Source organism: Lactuca virosa, chromosome 5, assembly GCF_052849685.1.
Source record: "Lactuca virosa cultivar CGN04683 chromosome 5, Lactuca_virosa_CGN04683_v6, whole genome shotgun sequence".
Classification (NCBI taxonomy): domain Eukaryota; kingdom Viridiplantae; phylum Streptophyta; class Magnoliopsida; order Asterales; family Asteraceae; genus Lactuca; species Lactuca virosa.
Genome location: NC_136430.1, coordinates 211846348 through 211864872, shown reverse-complemented (window position 1 = coordinate 211864872; position 18525 = coordinate 211846348). Strand labels below are relative to the sequence as shown.

General features: G+C 42.7%; 1 protein-coding gene across 1 annotated transcript; it reads right to left on the bottom strand.

Annotated features, from left to right (window-relative positions):
* Positions 1-9659: 9659 nt before the first annotated feature.
* Positions 9660-15181, bottom strand: LOC145112323 (uncharacterized). Its single transcript, XM_079048498.1, has 2 exons — positions 14748-15181; positions 9660-9780 (listed from the first exon to the last, which is right to left on the bottom strand). The coding sequence occupies exons 1-2, from the start codon at positions 15179-15181 to the stop codon at positions 9660-9662; spliced, it is 555 nt and encodes a 184-aa protein (XP_078904624.1).
* Between the last annotated feature and the right edge of the window lie 3344 nt (positions 15182-18525).

Here is an 18525-nt window from a genome sequence, read left to right as displayed (position 1 = left end):
TGACCCTCATCTGATGATACCCTGATCGCAAATCAATCTTGGAGAACCAAGATGTTCCCTGTAGCTGGTCAAAGAGGTCATCAATCCTCGGGAGTGGGTAACGGTTCTTCACCGTTACCTTATTCAGCTCCCGTATAATCTATACACATCCGATGCGACCCGTCCTTCTTCTTCACAAATAGAATCGGGGCTCCCCAGGGTGAACTGCTCGGTCTAATGAAACCCTTGTCTAACAGCTCCTGCAGCTATGTAGACAACTCCTGCATCTCAGGAGGAGCCAACCGATACGATGCCTTGGCTATCGGAGCCGCACCAGGGACTAGTTCAATCCTGAACTCTACCTGCCTTTCCGGAGGTATCCCAGGCAACTCCTCGGGGAATACGTCCGCAAACTCTCGTACCACGGGCACATCGCTCACCGTTGCCTTACCCATCTCCCGGGTATCCATCACATAGGCAACAAATCCTGCGCAACCCTGCTGAAGGTAACGCCTAGCCCTCGCTGCTGAACATAAAGCTGGTCCTTGCTGTGGCCTCTCGCCCTGAATCACCAGCTCTCCCCCACTTGGGGTCCTGATCCGCACCAACTGCTGCGCACAGTCAATCACTGCCCCATTGGGGCTTAGCCAATCCATACCGATAATAACCTTGTTCTCCCGCAAAGGTATGGGAACCAGATCTACCAGATAACGCTCCTCAAACAGTCGCAGGACGCAATCTCGGTAGACCTCTGATGCTCGCACTGACCGGTCGTCCGCAATCTTGACCTCTAGAGGGCAATCCAACGTGCCCGCCGACTCAGGAAACTTCTTGCTAAGCGCAAGAGAGACAAACGATCGGGTAGCACCCGAATCAAACAATACCTGAACTGGGATACCGTTCACATGGAACGATCCTAAACAGAGCACATACATAACATATCAAGATCACAACGCCATAAAATAAAAGCATAAGAAAGGAATCATACCCGTCACTACATCAGGTGCAGCGCGTGCCTCCTCGGCTATCAACTGAAATGCTCGGCTCTGCACCACTGGAGCCTCTGTCTTGGCCTTTCGGCCATCTGCAACCCGCGCTGTCGCTGAAACCGGCGCCGCTGCTGGCGCTGCTGCTGACGCTGCTGTCAATCTCGTGCAATTGGCCTTTTTGTGGCCCCTCTAATTGCAATGGAAGCAAATCAGGCCTGTCATCTGTACTGTGGGGGCGGGGGCAGTACAATCCCTGCCAAAGTGCCCCGTCTTGCCGCACTTGTAGCAGCCTGACGATCCTGCTCTACAAGCTCCCTCATGCGGCCTGCCGCACTTCCTGCAGCGGCTCTGGCCCGGCTGGCCCTTCGACCTAACGTCGGATCCCTTGGGTTTCTTTCCCGAAACCCCTGTAACCTTTCCTCTTCCTCACGTGCTCTAAATCGAGCTCCCTCTCCCGCGCCCTGGCAATCATGGACTCCAGGGTCGGGCAGGCAGAGTAGCTGACGTGCTCTCGAATATCAGCCCTCAACATATCATGGTAGCGGGTCTTCCGCATCTCCTCATCCCCCGCATACTGGGGTACCAACAATGCTCTCTCCCGGAACTTGGCGGTGATCTCAGCCACAGTCTCCGTAGTCTGCCTCATATCCAAAAACTCTCTGGCCAGCTGCTGAAGCTCTACAGCCGGCGCAAACTCAGCTCTGAATCTGGTCACAAAATCTGACCACGTCATGGCCTCGACGGCTGGGGCTCCCAATGAGTCACCAATCGACTCCCACCAGTCTCTAGCTCTATCCCTCAAACATCCCGCAGCAAAGCGGACCTTCGACCCTTCCGGGTAGAAGCTCGTCAACTGCGCAGACTCAATGTCTGCGATCCATCTCCTGGCAGCGATGGGGTCTTTCACCCCGTGATAATCCGGCGCACCACTCCCACGGAAGTCCTTAAAGGACAGTGTGCGCGTACTCGTCTGGCTAGACGCCATATCACTCCTGAATGCCCGGAGGCGATCCTCCATCAGCTCAACAATCCCCTCCTTGATCGACCCGAAAATGACCGGGGTCGACTCAAGAATGCCTCTCGTGATCTCAGACGCGATGAACTCACGCAGCCCGTCATCAACCTGCTCGGATCCTGCACCCGAGCCTGATCCTGATCCTGATCCGGAACCTCCTGCTCCATGTTGCGTGGTCACCATACTAAAAAAATACACGCATAAATGTCAGGATCATACATACTCTCGAGAGGTCTAACACACTCTCCAAGGTTCCCGGTTCCGTCTCAACCTTCCTTGATTCGAGTACGGATCCTCTGCTTCCAGTAGTACGGGCCCATAATACCTTCCACATCTATCCGTACTATCCTCAAGGACTGTCTCGACTTTGCCAAGTCCCTTAACCATTATCCCTTTCCAACTGGTCTCAACCCAGACTTTCTTAGGGCACTCTCCGACTAACTCTCCGCCATCAGCTGCACTAGGAGTCCCCACTTCCCTTCCCTAACTAGCTTGCGAGTACTGTTACATATCCGCCTACTAGTTAGATAAAGTTAGCCAGGACCCCTTAAGCACAAAACAAGCAGCATTCGTGCATCGAGTGACCGCATCAGGCATAACCTAATCAGTCTATCCTACTGCTGACTAAACAGTCCTAGCATACAGCTCGTACAACAGGCATATAAAGAATCCTTCCTAGATCCTTAGCCCTAATCTAGCATGCAGTTCTTAGAATCATATACATCAGGCATACAAGGCATCCTCCTAGATCCTTAGCCCTAATCTAGCATGCAGTTCTCAGAATCATATACATCAGGCATACAAGGCATCCTCCTAGATCCTTAGCCCTAATCTAGCATGCAGTTCTCAGAATCATATATCATATAACTTATTATAACAAGTATGGGTATCTTAGGGGAAAACTTACTTGAGCTCGGCTGGTCGCACGCATCACACACCTTGTTCTTTCTCAAAACCCTTTGACTCAGATTTTAGAAAACCATTTTCTTTGTAAAAATCTTTTAAATCCCTCGGTTTGAGTCCAGACACTCCCGAGGGTGTGTCCGAATCCCTCAAACCAGGGCTCTGATACCAACTTGTAACATCCCAATTTCCAAGCCCAATTTTTTTTTTTAAAATTAAGTAATTCTCAACATGGTTTACCAAAACATTTCCCATGCCATATCATTTGCAAACAAAACTATAACAATGTGTCTGAAATCATAATGTCAAAGTAAAATCAATCAGAGTACAATCCCAGAAAATTCCATGCAGAAATCATGTGTGTGTGTGTGATGCGCTGCTACACTGCTGGCTCCTTCCCCTTAGACGAAGAGGTACCTGAAACCAAAACTAAAACTGTAAGCACAAAGCTTAGTGAGTTCCCCCATCATACCACATACCATACAAACATATCACATTCATACTGCCGGGCAATTCTGGGGTGCCCGACCTACCCAGTACGACCATTCTGGGGTGCCGACCTACCGGTGTCAAGCCATTCTGGGGTGCTGACCTACCTATGTCAAGCCATTCTAGGGTGATGACCTACCCTTCGGTCCTATCAACCGAACATCGGGGACTACTCCACCCCCTACTGCTACTATCACATATATCATAACGTAAACATACTGTCAGACGTTTCTGGGGTGTCCAACCTACCCTTCGGTCCTAACAACCGAACTTGGGGACTATTCCCTCCCTACTACCACTATCACATATAACATATCATGCCAGCATATAAACATATCATCACATACTGTCAGACATATCTGGGGTGTCTGACCTACCCTTCGGTCCTAACAACCGAACTCTACTACTATCACATATAACATATCAGGTAGTAGCAACCTAGATGAATATCACAAAGACAATCATCCAACATACAACTCCTACTAGTGGGCCGGCATTGTGGCCATAGACCCACCGCTACTGGAAGGTAACTCACCTCGAACGAGTAGCTGCTGATAATCTGTGCGGGAAATCTCTGTCTGCTGCTGCTCCGGAAATCCTCCGGCTATAATCCCCACAAAACACTTAATCAGAGTCTGATATCTATTCTTAGGGTAAAATGACCATTTACCCCTGACCAAGTCCAAGTCAAAGTCAAAGTCAACTTCCAGTTGACCCGACTCGCCGAGTTGGGCCGCCAACTCATCGAGTCCCCATCTCTTCAACTGTCCTCTTCCACGTCTCTATTCGTCGAGTTGGGCCGCCAACTCGTCGAGTCCCTATCTCTTCAACTGTCCTCATCCACATCTCTACTCGTCGAGTTTAGCAACGACTCGACGAGTTCTCCTTCTAACACAACCTCGGATGAACCTTCATCCGACTCGCCGAGTGGTATGAAACTCGTCGAGTCCATCTTCATCCCATGAACACGTCCTGTCCTCGACTCGCCGAGTTGTATGAACAACTCGTCGAGTTCATCTTCAAGAGTTGGGAGATTGCCTTGGACTCGCCGAGTCGGCTCATGCACTCGCCGAGTCCTATGAACTCCAGGACTATGGCTTATCCCAATACGTTTGGGTCACTCCCCTGGACCCTCTAAAGCCTTTCTCTCGCTCAACTGGGTCTCTTGGACCATAACAGAAAAGAAGTCAAACCTCGGACTCGCCGAGTCCCAAGGATGACTCGCCGAGTCGATACAGTACCAAGTCTATTCCTTCGATTTCTGGTGTACAACTCTTGTCCAAATGATAGATCTAGGCCCCTAAACTCGATCTAGCACGTAAAGTTACAAACTTTACGTGCATGCATGAGACTTTGAGCCAAAAAGGCTCTAAAAGAGGCTCTTAAGTTGCATGGTGGCTTCCACGGGTGCAAAAGCTGCCCTTTTCTGCCTTGTAACTCTTCCATGGGCCTAGATCTGAAGCCTCAACCCCCAACCATGCTTGCAATCATGGTTGGTTACCAAGAATGGCTTATAAAAGCCCTAAATCTCCCCAAAAAGGCGATCAAACGAATAAGCAAGCAAGGTACAGTCTTTATACCTTTCAAACACTGCAAATGATGCACCAAACTCGAATCCTTCAGTCTCCTCTTGATCCTTCTATGCTTTTCCTTCTTCCTTGTGATAAAAAACCCACAAAATCACTCAAAAGCCTTAGATCTTGCACCAAAACACTTAGGGTTTGCTATGGAGGGTTTCTGGGAGCATAAAAGGGCGATGTAGGCTGTATAAGGTTATTTAAATAGGGTGCAAACCCTCAGATTAGGGTTTTGTCCAGACAGAGCCTACTCGTCGAGTCCAGGACCCGACTCGACGAGTCCCATACTTAAATCCCGCGTCTCATCCCACTTCTACTCGGCGAGTTGGGCCTTTAACTTGCCGAGTCCCAGGCCAAAAATGCAAAATTACTTAAATAAAATACATACCAGGAACCAAGTGCTACATAGGAAGTTGATGAAGATGACTTTAAGCTCCAAGGAAGAAGCTCTCTAAAAGTATCCAAAAGCATTTTGCCAACTTGATAAGATGCTAATCTTCTTCTTGTAATAATACAAACACTCTTAAGCTTTAAGTCAAGACACATGTAATGACTTAGAGAGAGATGCAAGTTTCAACATCTTCTTATTTTGATATTAACTCATTAAGAGACAAAACAAATGATATGGAGAGGAAAATGCTAAAATTTTGTGGTTTTGGCTTGCGGTTTCATGTTTTGTTTCATAATATGGTTTTTTTTTATTTTGCAATTTTAAATCTTTTAATCGAAATTCAATAAAATAGCTAATAATTGAAAATATAATATAAAAATTAGGTTTGGTATAAACTAGATAACAAACTAACCGAAAAACATAAAATAATATAAAAATGTTTATATAAAAATCATTTAATATCATAAAACATATAGGTAATGTATTTGGAAGAAATTTTATATTTAAAAACAAAACGTACAAATATGTAATCAAAATAAACAAGTCATTGGAAAAGCTAAACATTGCATACAAGACAATTATAAAATGTTTAGAGAAAAATCATTTAATATCATAAAACATATATGCAATATATTTGGAATAAAATTTATATTTAAAAACAAAAGTACAAATATGTAATCAAACTAAACAAGTCATTGGAAAAGATAAACATTGCATACAAGAAGTTTATGAAATCACATAGTAGAGATATCGTTCAACCGTCATTTAGATCAATAATGTCATCAACATGTATTTGATTGTGATTGATTTATAAAAACATCATCTATACATATTATGAATATCAAATTATTTATTATAATTTCAATCAACTTTTAGATTATAGAGTAAGCTACAATTTTGGTCTAATCACCAATCAACTACAATTTTGATCAAAGTTTAAAATTTTGATGCGAGTAGTTTTTGTGGTTGCAAAATCTATCAAGTTGTTCCCTTAACCAGTTACTGTTAATGACCTCGTGTTAAATATATACATGTAAAATGACAATATTGCTTATATTTTTGTCATTTTGTGCTTTTTAATTAATAAAGAAATAGGCCCCACTTACCCTAACATACCCTTATGTTGGAAAATTAGTTTTACTAATTTCCAAAAATGAGGTTTTTCCATTTTTTAACATAAATTTTAGACTCTAAACATAATCAAAACTGACTAATGATTATATATTCGTATTCACCTATGTGATACCTTTGTTTTGATATATCATACGTCCAAAACGGATTAAAAAAGAATGAAAAATTACTTGTCAAAATGAGATAGTTGAAAGAGATTAAAAATAAGTTAATTAGATTTTGTTTCATCCCACATTAGTGGGAGTATGAAAAGAACATGGGTTTATAACTATAACGACTAGTTATCTTTGTAAGACTTATAGAACCAAGACTCTCTCTTACGCGCACACGCAACGGTGCAAATGCGAGCCAGTTTGGCTTCGGTTCACTGAACTTGTGTGCGAGCGCACATTCTGCGGGTACGAATGCACCACCGGTCGACCAGAAAAGTTCAAGGACCTTTTTGCAAATATTTCTTTTTTTTTTAATAGTTACAAACCCGAATTAAAGGCTATTAATAATAGATTTTGGTTTTGATATATGAATTATGTCATTTAATTGAGTGTTACATTTTGATGTTTAATGACATCAATTACAATTCACAGTATAAATAGAGCATCTCCTTGACTGTTTAGGTTACACCACATGAATCAAAACAATCTCCTCTTTCTCTCTTGCGCTTCTTACATCTTTTGCTGCAACCAAGGTATAATTCAGGCCAAGTGAGGGTTCGAGCAATCTAGAAGAATTGCTTTCTACTTTTGTATCATGGGAAACAAACACCTATATAGGCGATTTTGTTTTAAGTAAATTGTGTTAAGCACATGCCTAGTATACAAATTTTACTTTTTATTATTTCGTGTAATTTTGGATTATATTTTCCTAACACCTTATTCCCCATCCTTGAACTCGTTATTAGGTGGTATTAGTTTTCCTACCACCATCGTCCTAACAGTCTTCACCATCGGTTAGGACCATGTATTCCATCAATTAGAAATACACATTTTCTTTATTACAATCCTTATGGAACCAATTTAGTCATGATCTTGTTATTGCAATGATATACAATGTATAATTTTCACATTAAAATGTAAGAAGGATTTTCCATTATATTTTATTAAATTTAGGTATCGACTGGAGTTGAAAGTGAGTTATAAGTGATGAGAGGATAATCAGAGGATGACATAAGATAAGGAGATAAAGATGGGGTAGTGGCAATACATAAGTGGATATGGGTTTGTTGATTATAATCTCTTTGGAATTACGTTTTATTGTAATCGGTGATCTTCCTTAGAGTTGTCGCCAATAACAAATAGATAGGTGATTTTGTTCTATTTCACTCGGTGGCATAGTCGGTAGCCAACGACAGAGTTGCAAGCGTTGCAGTTGACATGAGTAAGAGAGATATAGAGCAAGTTGGTGGTTGAAACGGTTGACCGATCAAGTTGTTATTTGTTTTAGGCCTTTTTCAAACTGTTCACAAATTCTCCTTAAAGTTAGTAAATATGTTAATATTCTAGAAAAAAATAGAGGTATAATGGTCATTGTGCAAGCATTTAAAGAATGAGATTAACGATAATTGGCTAAGAGGCCAACCCTGGTTGACTTTTCAATGAGGAGAACTCGTATCATTTTTAAAAAATTGGACTAAAATTGTATATTGGTGTCAAACAAATAGGGATCAAAACTCTAATTTACTCTAGAAAATACTTAGATTCTAGTAATAATCATAAAAATGATCATATTTTTAGGGCGTTTGCAGTGGCTAACCCATCTTATAACTTAAAATGTTGACATGTCATCATATAACTAATTTTATAACTAATTTTGATATCTAAATAAATGACATATCCAATGGTTAACTTAATTCTAATATTTTTTTTAAAAAATTAATTAATTTATCTTCATCTATCAAAAATGTTTTTATAAAACTCCATCATTTAATTAGTCATTTTGAAACACAAATCGTACATTAATACGGTAGTATAAATACAACTATATCGGGTCTTTATTTAATTAGTCATTTTTCATATATGTTTTATGATATTAAATGATTTTTGTATAAACATTTTTATATTATTTTATGTTTTTCGGTTAGTTTGTTATCTAGTTTATACCAACCACGACATCTGGAGCTGCTATGGCCTCCTCTGCTATGAACTGAAATGCTCTTCCTTGAGCCCTCGGAGCCTCGGCCTTCCCTTGCCGGCCATTAGTAATACGCATGGTTGCAGGAGCCGGAGTCTGAACCGTCCAATATACAAGCTGAGGACACTCGACCCTCAAATGATCCGTCTAGTTGGAATTGAATCAAACCCAAAATCCCTTGGGGTAATCCTTAGCACAACGCCCCTCATTGCCACACATGTAACAAGCAGTCCCAGATCGACAGGGTCCCTTATCCCCCTTGCCGCAATTACCGCAAGTACGGCTCTTTTGGCCTCTAGCTCTCGAGTCAGTGGGCTTAGACCGCTTAGTCGCCGACTGCGACTACACTGGTCTCCTATCTCTCACCTGGATATCCTTCTCATCTCTAGTCTGGGTCTCCATCTCAAACTCTCTCCTCCTAGCATTGGTCAGCAGCTCAGCCAATGTCCGATATGAAGTGTTCGCCACGAACTCACGAATATCCGTCCTCAGATATACCCAGATACCGACTCACACATGCCTGCTCTATAGACACGTGCTCAGGACAAAACAAGTCCCTCTCATGAAACATCCTCGTGATCTCAGTCACCGTCTCTGTCTTCTACTTGAGAGATAGGAACTCATGGGCCAACCTCTCTCTCTCTCTCTCTCTCTCTCAACCACTGGTATAAACTTATCCCTAAACATTTCAGTAAATCTCTCCCAGGTCACCATAGAACGCTCTACAAGGGTATAATTAGCTGTCACAAATTTCCACCAATCCTTTCGCTCCCAAGCGAATCAGATTCAGCGCAAAACAAACCCTCAGATTCTTCGGACAAGAGCAAGTGTAAAAACAACCCTCAAGATCAAAAATCCATCTCATCGCAACAATCGGATCTTGGGTCCCATGAAACTCGGGTGGCTTCATGTTGTTGAACTCCTGGAACCACAACGAATCACCCCTGCAGTCTTGAAGCAACAACAGCTGCGGTGGCTGTAGAAGCAACTACCTTAGTGATGGGGGCATAGAGCTCATCAAAAGTCTCAATCACCATGGTCTTAATAGACCCAAACATCTATGTAATTGCCCCTCTGTTTGCTTCGGCCACCTCGGCGGCAACAATGCTACGAATCTCATCATTACTGGCACTCAACCTCTCGGGGTCGCTGGAGTCTGAACCTCGGGGAACCACCATACTGAAACACATAAGAAAACCCATCAGAATCAGGATAAAATGCATACACAAACATCCACACACTCCTGTAATCTCCTTCGTTCCTTAAGATTTGTTCTTGAGCCGTGTACGGATCCGTTGCTTTCAGTATTACGGGCCCAATACTACCTTCCACACCAACCCGTATTTGTCTCAAGTCGTCCTCTCAAGACCCTAAGTCACAAGGACTCTATTTATCAAGATCATCTATATACTCGCCCTATTGGTTCCTCGGAACCACTACTAAGCATCTAGGCACTCATTCTAGACTGTTCCCCAGCATTGCTCCGCCTCACAAGATCTCTGATGTCCTCGCCATTTGTTTTATGCATGCCAATCGTATACAATCCGAGACTCGATATACATTTGAATAAATGATTCTACCTCAAATCCACAACCGAACAAGGAACAGGAAGAAAGGCTAAATCCGGCATTCTAAGGCTATAAAGTACTAACTATTTACATTTATATAGCATACACCAAGCAAATAACAAAGACATATTCAATCTTATAAGAACAAACTCTTAGGCTAAAGGCATCACAAATCAGGCAACCCTATCACACCATTCCTACAGGATCCTTAGCCTACCACTAACTAGCATGCAATTCTATCAGCTCATAAAATATCAGCTCTACATTACTCATAATATAAATTGAGATATTTTGGGAAACTACCGCTCGAGCTCTACTTGATTGTACACACTGTTTCACTGGGTTTTTCTCCTGTAAAAATCTTCATTTCTTTAAAAAAAATTTATGAAAATCTTCAGATCCTTAGTTTGAGTTTGGAATTACCCTAGAGTTCATCGAAATCCCTCAAACTAGGGCTCTGATACCAAATTGTAACACCTCAAATTTCAAACAAAATTTTTCTTTTTTAAATTACCCAAAATATTGTTCAATACCAAGTCATCGGAAAAAAACACAAGTGTCAAATACAAATCATCATCACAAATATCACACTTGTAACACCCGACTAAAATAAGTACACTATTTTTTATTTTTTATTTATTTTTATTTTATTATTTTTTATTACAAAAGTGTACATATCATTAACCTTTTTCACAAGTTAATATCATACATAGTTAAACACTACAGTACTGAGCTAGGTTTACAAAACAATATTTACAAAATCAAGTTAAGTTTCAAAAGTTGATTTCAAAACACGACTACACCTCCACTGCCTCCCCTTGATCCTTATGCCTGTAACCTGAGAATATAAACAATCAATAATATAAGCATAATGCTTAGTGAGCAATAATTGTTGTCATAATAATGTATCAATTCCATCCGGTTAATTTGAGATAGTATTTCTCAATTATGATATTTGTTTCATTCTCACAACGACAATCTCATATGGAGATTGTAATATGATCAATACTCATTGATTATGGAATACTCGTTTCCATAATTTCGGTCATCATTACTAACTCGTCTTCAAATACAATTTCATGAAATCAACTCAATAATCTCATATGGAATGCTCGTTTCCATAATTTCGGTCATCATCACTAACTCTTCTTTAAATACAATATCGTATAATCATCTCAATAATCTCATTGATTAATACATTCTCATACATTCATCTTATTAATTTCACCAATCATCTCACTTTTACACTTGACCTCTCTAATCATATCACTTGTTTCTCATTTAATCAACATACTTTCCAAAATCCTTATTTAAGTTAATATTTATCTTTTAATCATAACATCTCAACCTAATTAACATCGAATAATTCTTACCTTAATTCACAATTTGGTTGCTTAAATCAAGTAATCTACTCAAGAAATGACTTCTAGGGCTTGATTGGGGTTTTTTCGCATCGTAGGTGTGTGTTTTTAGGTTTGGATTCGAATGCCCCTATTTTAAGACGTAATTATTTTTTTATGGTCTGCTCGTGAATAAGATCAGGCATTACACTTTGCTCACGTCGTGAGCACCCCTTTCCATGTCGTGAGACATCAAAGTAGGTTACTACTACTGTTCACTTACGTAACTCGATCACCGTTCGTACACTATCACATTGTGAGCTTCTCTTGCTCACGTCGTGAGTCCTTGTTTTTGCTAAATTTCACACATTTTTGATTCTTAAACTATCATCTAAACTATAATACCTAAAGTTTCAATTCTTTTACCCAAGAACACTTAATTAGGCATAATTTATCACAACATATTTCATAATTTATATTCATAATAAACACAATTATAGTATAAGTCTCGATGCTAAGAAACAGGTATTATAACAGTGCCACAAAATGCCCAATAACAAATCTCCCAGCGTGTGTGTATAATCAGACCTTAGCCTTCCCGCGATCCTCAGAAGTACCTGAAACACATATAATCAACAACTATAAGCATGAAACTTAGTGAGTTCCCCAAGGTACAACATACAAAAAAGCATAAATAAACAACTATGAGTTATCAGCAACCCTGGGGACTATCAGCAGTCCCAGTGGGCAAACAGCACACCCTGTGGGTTATCAACAACCCTGGAGACTATCTGTAGTCTCAGTCACACATAAACAGTATAACACAATAATAACAGTTAGACCCAGCTGGTCTTCACAAATACAACTATTCTACCACACATGTAAGAATAAGTGAGGTTACTCACCTGATACTGATGACAAATAAATCTCACACCCGAACTACCGAAACTAGACTCTGCCTAATAACACAATTATTAAACCTAATTAATAATTAAGGTCCATAACACAACTCACAAGTTCAAATCCCAAAACTATGCCCTTTAAGGGCAAAAAGATCATTTTGCCCCTTCTATGGTCCAAAACCCTAAATTTTGACCAAAAGTCAAAAGTCAACAAAATTCAACTGCCCAACGCGTATGCTGGGCGTACACTCCTCCTACACGCCACGTACTTGAAGATTCAGGTGGGTCGGGGTCAGGCTTGGCTACATTGGGCGTAGCCAGAAGTACGCTGGGTGTATGTTGTCTGATCCCCAAATCACTCCAAAATGTCTTAATCATTAAGACATGCAATCCAAACATATATCTGACCTCCTTAGAACGTCTTAATCCATAAAGCCCATAACTTTAAGTCTTTGCATGGCTGAAAAGAGCTTAAACCTTAAAACCCAAACTTAATCCATACTTAACACCACCAAGCTCTGGTATGGCTGGAAAGGGACCATCCAACAACCATTTTTATGAATCTAAGCACTCTAATACATCTAAAAGGACAACTAAAATACTCTGGAGTACCCCATACTAACAAAGGTCCAAGCTTTGGGACAAAAAGCTCATAAAAAACCCATCTAAAGAGATCTAAGAAGAGCATTAGCAATGTATGGACTTTATACCTTCAAAAGATGCACAAGATGATGTAGTTTCTAGATCCACAAGCTTGCAAGCAACACCACCTTCTTCAAGGACCTTATTTCTTAACAAGAATGCACAAAAGCACCAAAAAGACTCCAAGATCCACTTTCAAGGCTAGGGTTCGAGCTAAAAGGGAGTGGAGGCTGATTATGGGAGGTCCAAAGGTGAGTTCATGTCTTTAAATAGGGGTGAAACCCTCAAATTAAGGGTTTAAAGCCTGAGCTAGTACGAACTTCATACCGCATGTACGCCCAATGTACTAGTATGGCTTTCGCGTTCCAGGTCTCTCACAAGTATGTTGCGCGTACCTCACGTACGCCCAACGTACGGGCTGAAGTGCAAGACTTTTAACAATAAGGGACTAATATTGTAAAATTTAATTAGGCCAAGGGCTAAAATGGAAATACCTAAAAATTGGATGTTACAATTCTCCCCCACTAGAATCAGACTTCGCCCACGAAGTCAGCCTCAGAAAACAAATCAGGAGAGTGCTCGCGCATTTCAGTCTCGGGATCCCACGTCCATTCTGAGCCTTTCCAGTGTTGCCACTGAACTTTGACCGAGTTCACTACTTTGTTCCTCAAAGTGTCCACTCTTCGATCCAGAATTTCCACAAGCCTCTCGATGTAATTCAGGCGATCATCGACCTGAATGTCTTCCAAAGGAATCACAGCTGTCTCATCACTTATACACTTCCTGAACTGGGAAAAATGGAAGGCATCATGAATCAGCCTCAACTCTTCCGACAGCTCCAACCGGTAATCCACCTTGCCTACACGGGCCAACACTATGAAAGGGCCAATAAACCTGGGGCCCAGATTTCCTCGCTTATTGAAGCAGATAACACCCTTCCAAAGTGATACCTTCAGAAGCACCAAATCTGCCACCTGAAACTCAAGCTCAGAGCGTCGCCAATCCGTATAACTCTTTTGGCGGCTCTAGGCCGTCAAAAATATCTATCTAACTTGCTGGATAAGTTCGGTCATCTTTAGCACTATCTTCGTGCTCCCCATGACTCTCTGGCCGACCTCTCCCCAACAGTAGGATTCCGACACCTCCTCCCATACAAAAGCTCAAAGAGAGGCATGCCAATGCTGGCATGATTGTATGTTGTTATAAAAAAACTTAGCCAATAGGAGATAGGAGTCCCAACTCCCACCAAAATCACTGATGCATGCACGCAACATATCCTCGAGCGGCTGAATAGTCTGCTCGCTCTGCCCGTCGGTCTGTGGATGATAGGCAATACTAAGGTGCCCAAGTCTTCAGGAAACCACTTCCAGAATCTGGAAGTAAACCGAACATCCCGGTCTAATACAGTTGAAGTCGACACCCCATGCAGAGCCACCACCTCTCGAACATAAATCTCAATAAGCTTCTCTACAGAAGAGCCCTCACTTATGGCTATCAAGTAAGCACTCTTCATCAAACGATCCACTATCACCTAGATAGCATCAAAACCCCTCGCGATCTTCGGAAATTTTGTAATGAAATCCATGGTGATCTGCTCCCGCTTCCATAGTGGAACCTCTAAGGGATGCAACTTGTCGTGAGAGTGATGGTGCTCGGCCTTGACCTTCCGAGAGGTCAAACATCGCTCTACAAACAAGGCCACATCCCTCTTCATACACGGCCACCAGTAACTATGCTTCATGTCAAGATACATCTTGGTAGCCCCTGGATGAAAGGAAAATCTCGACTTGTGGGCCTCCTCCATCAATTCCCGTCGAGCCCCACCAGCATAAGGCACCCAAATCCGCCCGTGAAGAGTCAAAAGCCCCTTGCTGTCGATATCAGATGTTGAAATCTGACCAATCACCCGCTCACTTTTCCGATTTTCTTCGTATATGGCCTCCGAATGTGCTTCTTTGATCGTTTTCAACACTGGGGTCATCACAGTCATCCTCATACACACATCCTGAATCGGGCTACTAACCGCCCTTCGGTTCAAGGCGTCGACCACCACATTGGCCGTGCGTGGACGATACAAAATGCCACAGTTATAATCTTTCACTACATCTAACCACCTCATCTGCCTCATGTTTAGGTTAGGATGATCCATAAGATATCTCAGGATCTTATGGTCCGTGTAAATGGTACATCGAGCAGCATAAAGATAGTGGTGCCAAATCTTGAGAGCGAAAACCACCGCCCCCAACTCCAAATCATGAGTGGGATACTTCGCTTCATGGGGCTTCAACTTCCTCGAAGCATATGCAATCACATGCCCCCTCTGCATCAACACAACACCCAACCCTGTAATGGATGCATCGTAGTAGACCACAAATCCCTAACCCCCTCAGGGAGGGCAAGTATTGGTGCCTCACACAGTCTCTGGCGAAGAGTCTTGAATGATGCCTGGTGATCAGGCCCCCAACTGAGCACAACATCCTTCTTCATCAACTTAGTGAGAGGAACAACAATCTTGGAGAAGTCTCTAATGAATCTCCGATAATATCCTGCCAAACCGACGAAGCTACGAATCTCAAATGGAGACTTCAACACTTCCCACCGCATCACTGCCTCTATCTTGGCTGGGTTGACCAAGATACATTCCTGGTTGACAAGGTGTCCCAAAAATTGAACCTCGCGCAACCAGAAATCACCCTTGGAGAATTTGGCATACAACCTCTCCATCCTCAAAACCCCAAGAATCTCACGCAAATGCTCCTCATGTTTCTCTCTGGTATTTGAATAGACCAAGATGTCATCGATGAAGACAATCACTGACCGATCCAACATAGGCCTACACACCCGGTTCATGAGATCCATGAATGTCGCTGACGCGTTGGTGAGTCCAGAAGGCATCACCGTGAACTTGTAATTCCCATAACGAGTTCTGAAGGTCGTCTTCTGAATATCCTCCTCTCGCAATCTTATCTGATGATAGCCAGACCTCAAATCGATATTGGAAAACCAAGATTCCCCCTGCAACTGATCGAAGGGATCATCAATCCTCGACAATAGATAAAGGTTCTTCACCGTCAGCTTGTTTAACTCCCGGTAATCAATATACATCCGGTCTGAACCATCATTCTTTCCGACGAAAAGAACCAGTGTTCCCCACGGAGAACTAGTCAGCCGAATAAACCCTTTTCCTAACAGCTCCTGAAGTTGAGAGGATAACTCCTGCATCTCAGGAGGTGCAAGACGGTATAGTGCCTTAGCAATTGACGTCACACTAGGGATCAGATCGATCCTAAACTCCACTTGCCTCATAGGAGGCACACCCGGAAACTCCTCGGGAAAGACATCAGGGAAATCGCGTACAATGGAACATCAGAAATGGAAACTGATCCCTTCTCCTCATCCCAAGTATCCACTACATATTCCAGATAACCCATACACCCATGTTGCATACTCTGCCTCGCCCTGGAGGCATAACAGAAAGTTGATCCTGACCTAGTACCTTCACCGTAGATGGTCAGCACTCCCCACTAGGATATTGAAATGTCACCAACTTCCTCTCACAGTCAACCAGAGCCCTAAATCGGCTCAATAAAATCCATGCCCACGATAACACAAACATATCCCATAACAATAGGGATAATATCTATCGGATACCCAACACCAAAAATCTGTAGTACACAACCCCGATAGATGTCAGTAGTGGAGACCGGATGCTCATCAGGTATAGAGACTCTCAATGTCCTGCTCAAGGCCTCCCGCATAATACTAAATCAATGACAAAAAGACGATGAAACAAAATACCGACTTGCACCCGAGTCAAACAACACAAGTGTAGGTACAAAATTCACAAGGAAAGTACCTAACATGAACAATATAATAAGCAACATAAATAAATCAGCAGAACAATAAAGAACACAAACTAGCCACGATGTCTGGAGCTGCTCTGGCCTCCTCTGCTGTCAACTGAAATGCTCTCCCTCGAGCCATCGGAGCCTCGGCCTTCCCGTGCCAGCCATCAGTAATACGCAGGGTTGCAGGAGCCGGAGTCTGAACCGTCCTAGATGCAAGTTAAGGACACTCGACCCTCAAATGACCCATATAGTTGCAATTGAAGCAAACCCGAAATCCCTTGGGGCAATCCCTAGCCCAAGGTCCCTCATGCCCCTTGCCGCACTTACTGCAAGTGCGGCCCTTCTGGCTTCCAACTCTCGAGTCAGCGGGCTTAGACCGCTTAGTCTTCGGATGTGACTGCACTAGTCTCCTATCTCTAACCTGGATCTCCCTCCGCTCTCTAGACTGGGTCTCCAGTTCAATCTCTCTACTCCTAACATTGGTCTGCAACTCAACCAATGTCCGATACGAAGTGCTGACCACGAACTCACAGATATCCCTCCTCAAAATACCCATATACCAACGCACACGTGCCTGATTAGTAGACACATTCTCAGGACAAAACAAGGCCCTCTCATGAAACATCCTCATGATCTCAGTCACCATCTCTATCTTCTGCTTGAGAGACAAGAACTCCTGGGCCAACCTCTCTCTCTCTCTCTCTCTCTCAACCACTGGTACAAAATCATCTCTAAACATCTCAGTAAATCTCTCCCTGGTCACCATAGAATGCTCTGCAAGGGTATAATCAGTTGTCACAAATTTCCACAAATCCTTTGCTCCTAAGCGAAGTAGATTCAGCGTGAAACAAACACTTAGATTCTTCGGACAAGAGCAAGTGTAAAAATAACTCTCAACATCAGAAATCCATCTCATCATAGCAATTGGATCCTGGGTCCCATCAAACTCGGGTGGCTTCATCTTGTTGAACTCCCAGTACCACAACGAATCACCCCCTGCGGTGTCGCAGCAGCAACAACTGCGGTGGCTACGGAAGTAGCATCCTCAGTGACAGCGGCATAACACTTGTCAAAAGTCTCAATCGACGTGGTTTTATTAGACCCAAACATCTCTGGAATAGCCCCTCTGATTGCTGCGGCCACCTCGTCGGCAACAATCCTATAAATCTCATCATCACTGGTACACGGCCTCTCGAGGTCACTGGAGCCTGAACCTTGGGTAACCACCATACTGAAACACACAAGAAAACCATCAGAATCAGGCTAAAGCGCATACACAAGCATCCACACACTCCTGCAAGCTCCTTAGTTCCTTAAGATTCCTACTTGAGCTGCGTACAGATCTAGTTCTTTTACTAGTACACGCCAAATACTACCTTCCACACCAACCCATATTTGTCTCAAGTCATCCTCTCAAGACCCTAAGTCACAAGGACTCTATTTATCAAGATCATCTATACACTCGCCCTATTGGTTCCTCGGAACCACTACTAAGCATCTAGGCACTCATTCTAGACTGTTCCCCAGCATTGCTCCGCCTCACAAGATCTCTGATGTCCTCGCCATTTGTTTTGTGCATGCCAATCGTACACAATCCGAGACTCGATAGACATTCGAATAAATG

Excerpts from the sequence above, each read along its gene's own strand:
- LOC145112323 (XM_079048498.1), bottom strand. The coding sequence starts at position 15,181 with ATGAGGCAGATGAGGTGGTTAGATGTAGTGAAAGATTATAACTGTGGC. Across the intron at positions 9,781-14,747 it reads ATGAAGAGGGATGTGGCCTT|TATGGTGGTTCCCCGAGGTT; the intron begins GTTTGTAGAGCG and ends TATGTGTTTCAG.